Source organism: Ips typographus, linkage group LG2, assembly GCF_016097725.1.
Source record: "Ips typographus isolate SLU linkage group LG2, UJ_Ityp_2.0, whole genome shotgun sequence".
Classification (NCBI taxonomy): Eukaryota; Metazoa; Arthropoda; class Insecta; order Coleoptera; family Curculionidae; genus Ips; species Ips typographus.
This window is the reverse complement of record NC_138423.1, coordinates 4,902,055-4,919,127: the sequence shown is the minus strand read 5'-3', so window position 1 is coordinate 4,919,127 and position 17,073 is coordinate 4,902,055. Positions and strand designations below refer to the sequence as shown.

The 17,073-nt window shown below is 32.8% G+C and overlaps 1 protein-coding gene across 1 annotated transcript in view; it reads left to right on the top strand.

The window, feature by feature from the left end:
• LOC145725567 (FERM, ARHGEF and pleckstrin domain-containing protein 1-like) overlaps positions 1-14,819 on the top strand; it is a 111,578-nt gene extending 96,759 nt beyond the window's left edge. The window contains exons 17-20 of the mRNA XM_081974363.1: positions 2,062-2,335; positions 6,679-6,824; positions 9,213-9,472; positions 13,662-14,819. Coding sequence (XP_081830489.1) covers positions 2,062-2,335; positions 6,679-6,824; positions 9,213-9,472; positions 13,662-13,779 — 798 coding nt within the window. The 3' untranslated portion in view covers positions 13,780-14,819. The remainder of the gene's footprint in view (positions 1-2,061; positions 2,336-6,678; positions 6,825-9,212; positions 9,473-13,661) is intronic.
• The last annotated feature ends 2,254 nt before the right edge of the window (positions 14,820-17,073 follow it).

The window sequence follows — 17,073 nt, the reverse complement described above, 5'->3', positions numbered from 1 at the left end:
GTTCAAAAAACAAAAACAGTTAAATTTGAGTAACGCTCTGTCATCAGTTGTGACTGCGTTTACCCGGTTTTAAGTGGGCGTAAGCCTAGTTTGCTAGGTGCAGAACATTCTAAACATGTTTGGTTTCATGTAAAATTTCCGTAACTCTTAACTGTTTACAAGATATTCTACTTTTTTACTTTTTTTTGTTGTAATTGCATTAAAATTTTGAAAATCCGTACTCTTTCGCCTCCTGCTAATTGCAACACGATTGGACATACACAGGGTGTTTAAAAAACAAAAAGAAAAACAGTTAAATTTGAAACTAAAGCTCTGCCAGTTGTGACCACGTTTACTCGGTTCTGTGAGTGTAAATATAGTCCACTAGGTGCCAAAATTTGTTTTGAGCATTTTTAGTCTTTTACAAAATTTCCGTAACTCTAACCGTTTCCGAGATATTCAACTTTTTACTTTTTTCTTTTGGAAATTGCATCAAAATTTGTCAGTCAAGTCTATTTGAGCATTTTTAGTCTTTTACAAAATTTCCGTAACTTTAACACTTTCCGAGATATTCGACTTTTGACTTTTTTCTTTGGAAATTGTATCAAGATTTTGACAATTCCGTATCTCCGTCATTTTAATGGTTTGAGCGACTGTAAGAAGCTTAGAATGTTTGTCTTGAACTGCTCTTTAACCTCAATCTTACCGCAACATGATTGGACATAAACAGGGTGTTTAAAAAACAAAAAGAAAAACAGTTAAATTTGAAACTAAAGCTCTGCCAGTTGTGACCACGTTTACCCGGTTTTAAATTGGTGTAAACCTCTGCACTGGGTGCAGAAAGTCATTCTGAACATTTTGGGTTTTTTTGAAAAATTTCCGTAACTCCAAAACTGTTTTCAAATTATTCAACTTTTCTTTTTGGAAATTGCATCAAAATTTTTAAAATTTCATTTCTCCGTCATTTTTGGGGTTTCAGCGACTGTAAAAACCTCAAAATGGTCATCTTGAACTGCTTTTTACCTCGTGCTAACCGCAGCACTATTGAACATATACAGGGTGTTCAAAAAACAAAAAGAAAACCGTTAAATTTTCAACATTTTGAAAGTTCCATGTCTCCGCTATTTTCAGTGACTGTAAAAAGCTGAAAATATTCGTCTTGAACTGCTTTTTACCTCGTGCTAACCGCAGCACTATTGAACATATACAGAGTGTTCCAAAAACAAAAAGAAAAACAGTTCAATTTGAAACTAACGCTCTGCCAATTGTGACCGCGTTCACCTGGTTCTAAATGGGTGTTCACTGGGTGCAGAAAGTCATTCTGAGCATTACTAGTCTCTTTCAAAATTTTCACATCTCGAACCATTTCCGAAATATTAGACTTTTTAATTTTTTTCAGGAAATAGCATCAAAATTTTGTTTAATAGTATAAATTTTTGATATTACATATAAAACTAAATATTTCCGTTTGGTTAACTTTTTTCGGAGATAAATGGACTTTCATCGTTATTCCCCTTAGATCTTCATATATTTTATAAATTTTCTTCATAGACTTATTTTGACCTAAATTTACCACGTGCCTTTCTTTTTTTTTTCAAAAATTGGTCATTTTTTGGATCTAATTTAGTCATTTTCAAATCGCCCGCCAAAATGAGTTTTTTTTACAAACAACATATAGCATTAAAAATTGAATAATGTTGGAGTTTAAAAACCTTGTGTCAAAGTCATTTCAGCAGTTTTGCATGAAATGATGATAATGTAAAATATAATAGCTGGTACATAATAATAAAACATAAAACACACAATAATCCTACAGAAATACACTAAATAAGCGCAAATAGGTTTATCATCAATATTTCCCAAAAGTTTTAAAAGAAATTTTAGTAGGTTATATGAGGTTTATTATTTTTTTAATTTCACTTTTCTGCAACAAAAAGTAGGTGATAAATCCTATTCAGTTCATAATGAGGTTGAATTCTTATGCCTTTCAGTTTGGAAAAATGTTCCTACATATCTTGCCTCTTCTTCAGATTTTTTTTTGCTTAATTTGAACACCCAGTACAACATGTAACTTTATTTCAGTTTTCCGATATCCTCCTGTACACGTCGCGTTCCCAAGCTACGCTCCAGTTCAAAGTGCACGGTCACATGCCTCTTAGGGGTGTTCTGATCGAGGAACCCGAAGGTGATCTCGCTTACAACGGCTTGATAATCTACGGAGGAAACAGGGCCTTAACGGTCGCAGCCAATTCACTTGAGGAAAAGGAACGATGGAAACAGGACTTACAGAACGCGATCCAATCGGCCAGGGACAAATCCGACACGAAAGTGAATTATTTGAGCCTAAAAAGTTGCAGTAAGTTTTCTGTACAGTTTAAACCAGAGAAAATTGCGGTTACGTCAAACCTTTTTTGTTTGTTACATCAGTGTGACGTATGTGTCAAAGTGCACATTTTGTTCCATAGAGCTTACAGTGCAACACCTCATTGAAACACATCTATTTGACATTTTATACTGTCAGGTCACTGGTGAGTGAGCTTTTGACAGTTATGACAGCTGTCACGTGTCGCAAACAAAGTATTACAGTTCCAACTGTCAAAACTGGCTCCAAACACAACTTCTAGTGTGATATTTATCAAATTTGCAACTGTTCACTGGAGAGTGAGTTTTGACGGATACGTTACTTGACGCAAGCAAAGTATTAAGCTGGGTTCACATAACAACGGTTTGCGTCTGACGTCATTTCAATTCTATTGGTAGAAACAAAATTTGAAAATGAAAGCTTAAACTTTTAGTAAAGACTTGAAACTGGTTTCAGTCAGTTTTCTACCTTTAAAGACTAAAAAAATATGAAAAAAGTTCTCAGAAGTAGGATTCTAAGTCTTTCAGGTCAATTTACAACAATGATAGTCTTGAAACTTGTCTGAAAATCATAAAAACTGCCTTAAAAAATGAAGTTTAAGCCTTCGAATCAGTTTTCTACCTTTAAAGGCCAGAATTCAGGTGAACATTTTTGAAACAGCTCTCGGAAGTTGGAATTTAGGTCTTTCAGGTCAATTTTTAACTTTAAAGACCTGAAACTTGTTTGAAAATCATGAAAACTTTCTTGAAAAACGAAGTTAAAGCTTTCTAACCAGTTTTCTACCTTTAAAGACTAAAAAAATATGAAAAAAGCTCTCAGAAGTTGGATTTTAAGTCTTTCAGGACAATTTACAACAGTGATAGTCTTGAAACTAGTCTGAAAATCATAAAGACTGCCTTAAAAAGTGAATTTTAAGTCTTCAAATCAATTTTCTACCTTTAAAGGCCAGAATTCAGGTCAATTTTCAACTGTAAAGACTTGAAGCTTATTTGAAAATCGTGAAAACTGTTTTGAAAAACGAAGTTAAAGCTTTCTAATCAGTTTTCTACCTTTAAAGACTAAAAAAATATGAAAATAGCTCTCAGAAGTTGGATTTTAAGTCTTTCAGGTCAATTTACGAGAGTGATAGTCTTGAAACTTGTCTGAAAATCATAAAAACTGCCTTAAAAAATGAAGTTTAAGTCTTCAAATCAGTTTTCTACCTTTAAGGGCCAGAATTCAGGTGAAACTTTTTGAAACAGCTCTCGGAAGTTGGAGTTTAAGCCTTTCAGGTCAATTTTTAATTGTAAAGACTTGAAGCTTGTTTGAAAATCATGAAAACTTTCTTGAAATACGAAGTTAAAGCTTTAAAATTAGTTTTCTACCTTTAAAGACTAAAAAATATGAAAAAAGCTCTCAGAAGTTGGATTTTAAGTCTTTCAGGTCAATTTACAACAGTGATAGTCTTGAAACTTGTCTGAAAATCATAAAAACTGCCTTAAAAAGTGAAGTTTAAGTCTTCAAATCAGTTTTCTACCTTTAAATACCAGAATTCAGGTGAACATTTTTGACACAGCTCACGGAAGTTGGAGTTTAAGCCTTTTAAGTCAATTTTTAACTGTAAAGACCTGAAGCTGGTTTGAAAATCATGAAAACTATTTTGAAAAACGAAGTTAAAGCTTTCTAATCAGTTTTCTACCTTTATAGACTAAAAAAATGTGAAGAAAGCTCTCAGAAGTTGGATTTTAAGTCTTTCAGGTCAATTTACAACAGTGATAGTCTTGAAACTTGTCTGAAAATCATAAAAACTGCCTTAAAAAGTGAAGTTTAAGTCTTCAAATCAGTTTTCTACCTTTAAATACCAGAATTCAGGTGAACATTTTTGAAACAGCTCTCGGAAGTTGGAGTTTAAGCCTTTAAGGTCAATTTGTAACTGTAAAGATTTGAAATTTGTTTGAAAATCATGAAAACTGTTTTGAAAAACGAAGTTAAAGCTTTCTAATCAGTTTTCTACCTTTAAAGACTAAAAAAATATGAAAAATTTCTCAGAAGTTGGATTCTAAGTCTTTCAGGTCAATTTACGAGAGTGATAGTCTTGAAACTTGTCTGAAAATCATAAAAACTGCCTTAAAAAATGAAGTTTAAGTCTTCAAATCAGTTTTCTACCTTTAAATACCAGAATTCAGGTGAAAATTTTTGAAACAGCTCTCGGAAGTTGGAATTTAGGTCTTTTAGGTCAATTTTTAACTGTAAAGACTTGAAACTTGTTTGAAAATCATGAAAACTTTCTTGTAATACGAAGTTAAAGCTTTCTAATCAGTTTTCTACCTTTATAGACTAAAAAAATATGAAAAAAGTTCTCAGAAGTTGGATTCTAAGTCTTTCAGGTCAATTTACGAGAGTGATAGTCTGGAAACTTGTATAAAAATCATAAAAACTGCCTCAAAAAATGAAGTTTAAGTCTTCAAATCAGTTTTCTACCTTTAAAGGTCAGAATTCAGGTGAAAATTTTTGAAACAGTTCACGGAGGTTGGAGTTTAAGCCTTTCAGGTCAATTTTTAATTGTAAAGACTTGAAACTTGTTTGAAAATCATGAAAACTTTCTTGAAATACGAAGTTAAAGCTTTGAAATTAGTTTTCTACCTTTAAAGATGAAAAAAATATGAAAAAAGCTCTCAGAAGTTGGATTTTAAATCTTTCAGGTCAATTTGCGAGACTGATGTTCTTGAAACTTGTCTGAAAATCCTAAAAACTGCCTTAAAAATGAAGTTTAATTCTTCAAATCAGTTTTCTACCTTTAAAGGCCAGAATTCAGGTGAAACTTTTTGAAACTGCTCTCAGAAGTTGGAGTTTAAGCCTTTCAGGTCAATTTTTAACTGTAAAGACTTGAAACTTGTTTGAAAATCATGAAAACTTTCTTGAAGTACGTAGTTAAAGCTTTGAAATTAGTGTTCTACCTTTAAAGACTAAAAAAATATGAAAAAAGCTCTCAGAAGTTGGATTTTAAATCTTTCAGGTCAATTTGCGAGACTGATGTTCTTGAAACTTGTCTGAAAATCCTAAAAACTGCCTTAAAAAGTGAAGTTTAAGTCTTCAAATCAGTTTTCTACCTTTAAAGGCCAGAATTCAGATGAAACTTTTTGAAACAGCTCTCGGAAGTTGGAGTTTAACCCTTTCAGGTCAATTTTTAATTGTAAAGACTTGAAACTTGTTTGAAAATCATGAAAACTTTCTTGAAATAGGAAGTTAAAGCTTTGAAATTCGTTTTTTACCTTTATAGACTAAAAAAATATGAAGAAAGCTCTCAGAAGTTGGATTTTAAGTCTTTCAGGTCAATTTACAACAGTCATAGTCTTGAAACTTCTGAAAATCATAAAAACTGTCTTAAAAAATGAAGTTTAAGCCTTCAAATCAGTTTTCTACCTTTAAATACCAGAATTCAGGTGAACATTTTTGAAAGAGCTCACGGAAGTTGGAATTTAAGCCTTTCAAGTCAATTTTTAATTGTAAAGACTTGAAACTTGTTTGAAAATCATGAAAACTTTCTTGAAATACGAAGTTAAGGCTTTCTAATCAGTTGTCTACCTTTAAAGACTAAAAAAATATGAAAAAAGTTCTCAGAAGTTGGATTCTAAATCTTTCAGGACAATTTACAACAGTGATAGTCTTGAAGCGTCTGAAAATCATAAAAACTTCCTTAAAAAATGAAGTTTAAGTCTTCAAATCAATTTTCTACCTTTAAATACCAGAATTCAGGTGAAAATTTTTGAAACAGCTCTCGGAAGTTGGAGTTTAAGCCTTTCAGGTCAATTTTTAACTGTAAAGACTTGAAACTTGTTTGAAAATTATGAAAACTGTTTAAGTTTAAGCTTTCGAATTAGTTTTATACCTTTAAAGATTTGAAATTCAATTCAATTTGAGTTCAAAAAGATGAAAAAACATCTTAATTGTTGAATTTAAGTCCTCTAGGTAAATTTTTGACAGTTTAATCTTAAAATTTGTACGAAAATCATGACTTGTTATGTGAACTTTTGAGCTTTAATCACAACAGTTTTTCAGGTCACTGATGAACGGGTTTGGACAGTTATGACAGTTGTCACGTGACGTAAAAAAAGTATAAAAGTGTTCTTTAACGTTAGAATTGTCAAATTTGGCTCCATGGAGCTGTAAAGGTCATTTACAGTGTGGTTCCTCCTAGAAACACACTTGACATTTTATAATTTCCAAATAGTCCTAAATCCATTGCCTAAATTGTTGCTTTTGATATTAAGCTTTTCCTCATTATTTTTTCCAAATTAATATAAGTTTTTAGTCTAAATACCAATTAATTTTGCTAAATCGGTAATTGATATGTTTAGGCTCATCCGACGAGCACATAGATCAACAAAGCTGTGAAGCGAGCACGCAAACCAAACCCCAAGCCCAGAGAAGCAACACTACAGTACACGTTTGCTGGCATAGAAACACTAGTATCAGTATGAGGGACGAGTTACTGGCAGTAGAGGTAACTAAATTGTTTATTTTAATATACAGGGTGGTCCAGTTTTAAAGGTCAAACCATTCGATAGCCCATCAAAAAATACGTTGACATGCATGAACAATACTTTGCAAGGAAAATACATTCCTTCTTCAAATTTATACTCATTATGTGATGCTAAAGACGTTTGTCAAAATTGTCCAGTGGTGTAGATATAGGAAGATGTTTTAATTTTCTATACGTCACTAGATGATCAAAAATTACATTTATTGATCCTTTGTGAACCGGTTTCCACCACGCAATCAGCCACAGACCGCATGTCCGGGCTGAAGGACACAACACCCAACACAATAACGCTTAGTCTAAGATTACTCCTCTAATGTAACACTGTAAACTGTCCTTCAGCGCGGACATGCGGTCTGTGGCTGATTGCGTGGTGATCTCTGGAATCTTTGGAATTCGAGAAAATTGTCTCGAAAACGGTGAAAATTGACTTAAAAACTGTTAATATTTACTTGAGAAGCTTAAAAATTGTCTTTGTATCCAGTTTATACAGTTTCATACAAATTGAAAGAGTTTAGTCTTGAAAATTGACTTGGAAATTGTGAAAATTGACTTGAGAGGCTTAAAACAGTATTTGTAGTCAGTCGTCATAGTTTTCAGCTAAATTGAAAGACTTTAGTATAGTCAATTGACTTGTAGTACATAAAAACCCACTTTTTCTAGAATTTTTTAATGCAAATTCACACATTTAAACATTGAAAATTGACTTGGACACCAAAAAGTGCCTCTGAACCAATGAGAAGTGACATCAGAAGCTTAAAATTTGCATTTGAAGTAAGTTTTCCTAATTTGAAGCAAAATTTCAATATTTTAGTCTTGAAAATAGTCTTAAATACAGGATATTGACATTAGGTTTATGAAAATTGACTTGAAGACTAACTTTTCATTTTTTTTTTACTTTGCTTTTCATTTTCTTAGAACTCTGGACTATTTTGAGTCCTTTAAAACTGCTTTCAGCTTGGAAAATCGAGTTTCAAGACTATCTTTACCAAGTTTTTGACTTAAAAACGATTTCTACATTCTCCATAGGCTTAAAAAGGTCATTTCAAGCTTTGTTACTATTAAATTCGAGCATTTCTTAAAAATTTAGACTGTGTTCAGCTTGAAAAATCTAGTTTCAAGACTATCTTCACAAAGTTTTTGACTTATCAGGCTTGAAAACCAGTTTGTACACTGTCCATAGTCCTGAAAATTCAACATTGAGCTACTTCACATTAAGTTGACTGTTCAGTCTTGAAAATTGACTTTGAAAGTGTAAAAATTAACTTAAGAAGCTTAAAAATTGTCGTTGTAACCAGTTTACATAGTTTCATACAAATGGAAAGACTTTAGTCTTGAAAATTGACTTGAGAGGCTTTAAACAGTATCGGACTGTTTTTAGTGCCTGAAATCCAGTTTCAAACACTCGACAATGGATTGCAGACTGAAAAAACAAATTATAAGATTATTCCTTGTAGTAAATAACATTTTTTAGACTATTCAGTACAAATTCGGACTGTAACAAGTCTTGAATGTTCAGTTTTACACTGCCTATAGTATAAAAAACTGAACGCCAGTAAAAATTAGTCAAAAAATTCTGCTTCTTTGACAATTTTCAGTGTTTATCAGATTTGAATCCTTTCTCTTTTTTTGGGTCTTAAAACGTAATAACCTGGTTATCTTGGAAACAGAATTTTAAATCAAAATTTTACAAGAAATACGTCTTTCTCCAAATTGAACAAGAGAATTTAAAAAAACAATTAACTAAATCAATCCAGTGTGGGTAGAAAATAGAGCGGGATAATGAAGACCATTCTCCTGTATCCAACGGTGTGACAGTTATAGCAAAAAATCCAATTTTCTAATTTTGGCATATAAAGTGACACTTTTCAAAACTGATTAGAGTGACAAAACGTTTTAACTAGTTACGAAAAGTATCACTTTATGTAACTAGTTATGAAAAGTTTATTTTATCACTCCCTGTTTTTATGCATTTCCGTAGAAACATATGGGCAACATCCATCATAACATGTCGTTGTCACAGTTTATACAAGGTGCTATGAAAGTGAATATTTGTGTTAAATCACTTTAAAAGATGGTTTTTACCGCTTTTTGGTCAAAATTAGAAAAAATTATGTATGCTACACGTTTCGAAAATGTCTTATTGTGTAACTCATTCAAATTATAGGACCTCGCTGCGCTCGCCCTACAAACATTCATTCGTTACACAAAATCGAACTTTTCGTAATTGGTTACATAAATAGCTATTTTTAAACTGAAATTTGAAGGACTGTATCTTGACACTTAAAACTGGACCACCCCGTATAAAAGCACTATTGTTACTAACGTTCTAAACAAAAATACTAATTTTAGAATCAGCTCTCCGGATATTTGTTGCGAAAATTTAAAAGCGGCAACGGCTGGCAGAAATTATGGGTGGTTTTCACCGAGTTCTGTCTATTTTTCTATAAAGGATGCATGGACGATTTCCCGTTGGCTTCGTTACCATTGTTGGGTTACACTGTGGGTCCGCCGTCACCCGAAGACCAAATAGCCAAAGATTTCGTGTTTAAACTACAGTACAAGAACCACATTTACTTCTTCAGAGCGGAATCAGAGTACACTTACAATAGGTAAGTTTTACTGTTCTGTTATGTTTATGTTAACATATAATGTGCAAAATTCTGCAAGTTTTTTCAATTGTTGTTTAATTGGCAAATTTGACAAAGATGCAAAAAATTTTCAAATCAGTTCAAATTGTGGTTTGAAATTTGAGCACCCTGTAAATCGGTTATTTTTGCTAGGTCAGAAAAGTTGAACCACTCAAATTAATCGTCTTGAGATCCTCTTTCCAGTGGAGTAAAGCAAAAAATTCTATCTTAAAAATTGCATACAGGGTGGCCAAAAAATCTGAATCAATTTTTGCGTCGGAAAATCGGATTTTGCATGGTTTTGCGGTTCAATTTATATTTTTATGGTCACGTGACTATTTTTGACTAGTGCCGCCATGTCTTTACAGTGTTACCAGCTCGAAAATTGCATTCCCAAAATCACGTGACACGTATTTTATAATTTATACTTTTACCACTGTCAAAATTAAATTTTACAACTTAAATTACCTTTTTTATGGTCACGTGTTTTTGACTAGTGCCACTTTGCCTTGACAATGTTGCCAGCTCAAAAATTGCATTGTTATTCACGTGACGTATATTTTACTGTTTCAGCTTCTCCAACTGTCTAAATTAGATTTAGCGAATTTTTACAGTTAAAACTACATTTTATGGTCACGTGACTGTTTTTAACTGTAGTGTCACTTTGCTTGTACAGTGTTGTCAGCTCAAAAATTGCATTCCTAAAATCACGTGACATGTATTTTACAATTTCAACTTTGACCACTGTCTAAGTCTCATTTACCAAATTTTCGCAGCTCAATTTACCTTTTTTATTTATAGTCACCTGACTGTTTTTGACTAGTGTCACGTTGCCTTTACAATGTTGCCAGCTCAAAAATTGCATTTTTATTCACGTGACTTTTTTAACTGAAGTGTCACTTTGCCTGTACATTGTTGTCAGCTCAAAAATTGCATTCCCAAAAACGGGGAGAAATGTATTTTACAATTTAAACTTTTACCACTGTCAAAATTTCGTTTAACAAATTTTTACAACTTAAATTACCTTTTTATGGTCACGTGACTGTTTTTGACTAGTGCCACTTTGCCTTTACAATGTTGCCAGCTCAAAAATTGCATTGTTATTCACGTGACGTAATTTGACTGTTTCAGCTTCTACAACTGTCTAAATTACATTTAGCGAATTCTTACAGTTGAAACTACATTTGTATGATCACGTGACTGTTTTTAACTGTAGTGTCACTTTTCTTGTACAGCGCTGTCAGCTCAAAAATTGTATTCCTAAAATCACGTGACATGTATTTTACAATTTCAACTTTGACCACTGTCTAAGTCGCATTTAGCAAATTTGTACAACTCAATTTACCTTTTTTATAGTCACGTGACTGTTTTTGACTAGTGTCACTTTGCCTGTAGTGTTGTCAGCTCAAAAATTGCATTGTTATTCACGTGACATAATTTGACTGTTTCAGCTCCTACAACTGTCTAAATTACATTTAGCGAACTTATACAGTTGAAACTACATTTTTATGGTCACGTGACTGTTTTTAACCGTAGTGTCACTTTGCCTGTACAGGGTTGTCAGCTCAAAAATTACCATTTTTTTCGTTACTTGTATTTTACAATTTTTGCCTTCATAATTGCTTAAATCGGATTTTCAACACTTTTGTAATTTGGGCTATCTTTTTGTGGTCACGTGACGGTTGACGATTAGTGTCACTTGGCTCATATACTGCTACCTAGTCAAAAAATTACATTTCCAAAATCACGTGACATGTATTTTAAAATCTTAACTTTGACCACTGTCTAAGTCTCATTTAGCACATTTTTACAGCTCGATTTACCTTTTTTATGGTCACGTGACTGTTTTTGACTAGTGTCACTTTGTCTTTACAATGTTGCCAACTCAAAAATTGCATTGTTATTCACGTGACGTAATTTGACTGTTTCAGCTTCTACAACTGTCTAAATTAGATTTAGCGAATTTTTACAGTTGAAACTACATTTCTATGGTCACGTGACTGTTTTTAACCGTAGTGTCACTTTGCCTGTACAGGGTTGTCAGCTCAAAAATTACCATTTTTTCGTTGAGTAACTTGTATTTTACAATTTTTGCCTTCATAATTGCTTAAATCGGATTTTCAAAATTTTTGTAATTTGGGCCATCTTTTTGTGGTCACGTGACTGTTGACAATTAGGGTCACTTGGCTCATATACTGTGCTACCTGGTCAAAAATTGCATTTCCAAAATCACGTGACACGTGTTTTATAATTTATACTTTTACCACTGTCAAAATTTAATTTTACAACTTAAATTACCGTTTTTATGGGCACGTGACTGTTTTTAACTGTAGTGTCACTTTGCCTTTACAGTGTTGCCAGCTCAAAAATTGCATTTTTATTCACGTGACGTATATTTTACTGTTTCAGCTTCTCCAACTGTCTAAATTAGATTTAGCGAATTCTTACAGTTGAAACTACATTTTTTTGGTCACGTGACTGTTTTTAACCGTAGTGTCACTTTGTACAGGGTTGTCAGCTCAAAAATTACCATTTTTTTCGTTACTTGTATTTTACAATTTTTGCCTTCATAATTGCTTAAATCGGATTTTCAACATTTTTGTAATTTGGGCTATCTTTTTGTGGTCACGTGACGGTTGACGATTAGTGTCACTTGGCTCATATACTGCTACCTGGTCAAAAATTGCATTTTCAAAATCACGTGACATGTATTTTAAAATTTCAACTTTGACCACTGTCTAAGTCTCATTTAGCACATTTTTACAGCTCGATTTACCTTTTTTTATGGTCACGTGACTGTTTTTGACTAGTGCCACTTTGCCTTTACAATGTTGCCAGCTCAAAAATTGCATTTTTATTTACGTGACGTATATTTTACTGAATCAGCTTCTCCAACTGTCTAAATTAAACTTAGCGAATTTTTACAGTTTTATGATCACGTGACTGTTTTTAACTGGATGACCTATTTTTTATTTGATTTTTGGGAGCTACGTCAAATTCTAGGCCTACTTGATGTAAAATGTCTGTATCGATACTCAACTGTTTTTGCTCTAGCAGCCTTGATTGGCCGCCCCTTAAATCGAGCAGAAATTCCTAATTTGAGCGAAATTTTCCTGCACTTTTTCAGAAAATCGTGAATAACTCGCTTATTTGAACCATCCTGTATATACGAGCCATATAACAAAAGAAAGCTAATGAATGGTGCTCTCACGCGACGTTGAGCAAACACGGCAAAGTTTCCCGGTTCGGCCGCTAGAGGCCGTCAAAGTTGACCTTGGTTTTTTTGCGAAATATCTCAGGAACTCTTCAAGTTAGATGTCTGAAAATTTTTACCACAAACGCAGCTCGAGGGGATGTAACTTTTACCTTCTATGCGATTTTTTGGTACCAGGCACCATTTGTTCTTAAAAAATTAAAAACAAAAATTTTCAAAAAATTTAAAGGGTACCTTTGAATTTATTTAGAAAAATTTTTTGAACTTTTAAAATAAACTTTCACTGCCTAAATTAGTTCAGGATAATGATACAAAAACGACGTAAGTGTCATTTGTAAAAATGTCATTTTTTAAAGGTGCCACGCACTGAAAACCCTCAAAATTGACATCATTTCCACGTCATCCCCGAAACCGTGACAGTTAGGGCCAAATGGATGTCAAAGTGAGACAAGGTGTCTCAGATTAGCGGCTGAGTACAGTGTGTCTCAAAAAAGTGAAAAACAATTTTTAGTTTTCGGGAATTATCTCAAAAACTGTGGTAAAAGCAAAATTGTCAAAAAGCTCGAATTTGACACCCTCTAGCGGCCTTTGGTCTGGACTATATTTTACCGTCAGTGACATTTTGTCGTAACTATTAAAATAATTGAGTTATTTTAGGTTAAAGCAAGGTTTGTGAAGCTTGACTTTGATGCCCTCTAGCGGCCAAACTGTGCCACCGATTATCTTAAATGAGCATATTTTTGGAAAGCTTACGATCTGAGCTATTTTTTAATTTCAATCACTTTTGGTCGTCAACTGTCAAATAAACAAGTTAAGGACCATTTTTGGAAAAAGTGCACCAACATTTTCACTCAAATCAGGAATTTAATTTAATAATAAAAAAAAATATTAATTTTTTTAATTACTGTTTGTATGTAACATTTAAGCTAAATAAATAAATATCTCATTTATTTTCAGATGGATTGAAGTAATTAGCAGCACAACGTCCCACAAATCAAAACGACCGATATTGCGAGACACTAATGAAATAACCATCGCTTCACCCATTGTTGATTTGGTTAAAGTGACCAGTTAATAAACTAATTAAGTAACCTAACCCATTAAGGACCTGCCTATTTCCACTTTTTTATAAATTAGTTTCTTTGATGATGTTTATGGGTCTTTTTCACGATGAACGTAAACATAAAGTTAAAGTTTTTTTTCTGCACTTCATCATATGTAATAAACATTCGGAATCTTTAAGAAAAAGTGGCATTTTATTATAACAAATAGGCACAATTCACTAATAGTTAGTTATTTACGTGTTATTATGGTTAACGGTCATTGTGAAGAAGGCATTACAGTCAGTAGAAATTTAACGTTTAACTGATATTTCAAGATTCTCTAGATAGTTTATGTACATACAGGGTGAGTCAACGATAAAGTAAAGTTCATTATCTCAAGAGAATATTGAGATGCATAGTCTAAAGTTACTTTTGGATGTACAGGGTGGTTCATAAAATCGTGGCAAATAAAATATTATTTGGTTTTAAATAGAACCCCCTATTTTTTAACACATTTATAGATTATCTATCAGAAAAACTCTAAGGTTTAGGTGTATGTGACATTATTAACAAAAAAGTTTTAAAATTTCATAGATAATCTAAAAATGTATTAAAAAATAAAGGGTTCCATGTAAAAAAACTAAATGCATCTCAAAAACTTTTGTATTTAACATTTTTTTGTATTTCTCGAAAAAATAATATAGCGAACTTTATCGTTGACTCACCCTGTAGATGACACCTTTTAGCTTGGTAGGTAATTTTACTTGATTCAGGATGTTACACGTATTATGAAGTATTAATTGTTGCATTTACTAACGTAACAGCATTCCTAGAACAATATGTATGTGCCTTAAACTTCCAACCCACAAATATATGTATATAATGTATATTTTTTTAACAACGTAATTTCCATAGTCTATTGATAGACATATTTATTGTCAATTTATATTAATAATCTAATATTATTGTTTATGCTTAACGGCGGTCGAGATTTTACATTTAGTTTGTAGGCGGATAAAGGAGACATGAATATACAATTGTGATTTTTCAATAAAAATGATTGTAAACTTAATATTTTTGTATTGTTGCTTTCCATATCGAGTTTAAACCAGAGACAAGGGGTCTTTACCAATTTTCTGAGGCAAAAGTAAGCACCAGCAAATCTTTTGTGCTCCTGATAGAAATCTATTTTTTTCCGAAAATCGAGCTTATTATCGGGAGAACAGAAACGTAAGGAGGTAAATTTTGGTTGCTCCTAATACTTGAAGCATTTGCTATTTGTCAATAAAACTAAGTTGACCTCCTGCTACTTCTGTGCTCCTGATAGAAAATCCAATATTTGTAGAGCTTATTATCAGAAGAGCAGAAACACGAGGAGGTACATTTTAGTTACTCCTAACCTTGCAGAAGAAACTCCATATAAATAATTTGTGGTAAGTCAATTTTCACTATTTTTTTCCGAAAATCGAGCTTATTATCGGGAGAACAAAAACGTACGGAGGTAAATTTTGGTTGCTCCTAATACTTGACGCATTTGCTGTCAAGAAAACTAATTTGACCTCCTGCTACTTCTGTGCTCCTGATAGAAATACCAATATTTGCAGAAAATCGAGCATATTATTAGGAGAAGAAACACACGAAGGTACATTTTAGTTACTCCTAATACTTGGAGCAATTGCCTGGAAAACTAAATTGACCTCCTGCTACTTCTGTGCTCCTGATAGAAATACCAATATTTGCAGAAAATCGAGCATATTATTAGGAGAAGAAACACACGAAGGTACATTTTGGTTGCTCCTAATACTTGACGCATTTCCTATTTATCAAGAAAACTAAGTTGACCTCCTGCTACTTCTGTGCTCCTGATAGAAATACCAATATTTGCAGAAAATCGAGCATATTATTAGGAGAAGAAACACGCGGAGGTACACTTTGGTTGCTCCTCATACTTGGAGCAATTGCCTGGAAAACTAAGTTGACCTCCTGCTACTTCTGTGCTCCTGATAGAAAATCCAATATTTGTAGAGCTTATTATCAGAAGAGCAGAAACACGAGGAGGTACATTTTAGTTACTCCTAACCTTGCAGAAGAAACTCCATATAAATAATTTGTGGTAAGTCAATTTTCACTATTTTTTTCCGAAAATCGAGCTTATTATCGGGAGAACAAAAACGTACGGAGGTAAATTTTGGTTGCTCCTAATACTTGACGCATTTGCTGTCAAGAAAACTAATTTGACCTCCTGCTACTTCTGTGCTCCTGATAGAAATACCAATAGTTGCAGAAAATCGAGCATATTATTAGGAGAAGAAACACACGAAAGTACATTTTAGTTACTTCTCATACTTGGAGCAATTGCCTGGAAAACTAAATTGACCTCCTGCTACTTCTGTGCTCCTGATAGAAAATCCAATATTTGTAAAGCTTATTATCAGAAGAGCAGAAACACGAGGAGGTACATTTTAGTTACTCCTAACCTTGCAGAAGAAACTCCATATAAATAATTTGTGGTAAGTTAATTTTTATACAATAAAGTATAAATTTTCACCTACAATATTTATTATACAAAAATTTCCATTTCTTAATGTTTCGACCAAACTAGAAACAAAAAATTACTTTTTTCAGTAATGTTCATTATATTTTAATTAACTTGCTTTCTGAAGCTGCATACCTTAATTTGTTTTCTACAGGGTGTCTTAAAATACCTCACTATTGTCATCTTGGAACACAGTACCAGTTACAGCGTCTTTTAAATAGAAGAAATAGTACTGTTCTTTGATTATTTTAATATCAATTTTGCAGTGTTGACAAATATCAAAAAGGGATTTTCGACGTTGAAACGTCAGAAATCATACTCGTGTCGGTTTTTTTGATTAAATAATTCAGGTTTTTATTCAAGTGGTCAGGCAAATCTGGTAAAACTAGAAAAAATACGGCAACGCTGTCAGAAAAGCCACGTGACTAAATATCACTCAGGTGACCTTAAAAATATAGTCATGTAACTTGGAGCAACAGGACATAACTTGGAAACCTCTGTCTTTTGGATGTCAGTTTGATACGTCACATGTTTTGTAATTAATTAGTTATTTTGACGTTTTTTTTTCGATTTGTAAAATAAAAAGATAGGACCATATTACTGGAGCTGTCAGAAAGGAGATGACCATAGTCTCTTCACTTTTGTGCAGAAGTTACTTGTGGCACTTTAATATATTTCTGTGTTAGTGGTAACTTACAGGTCCGTAAGTGCAAAATTTGTTATAGAATTTCAATCTTAAACGTTTACAGTGCTTTTCTGTGTTTTTTTTGACAAAAATTAGTCAGTTTAA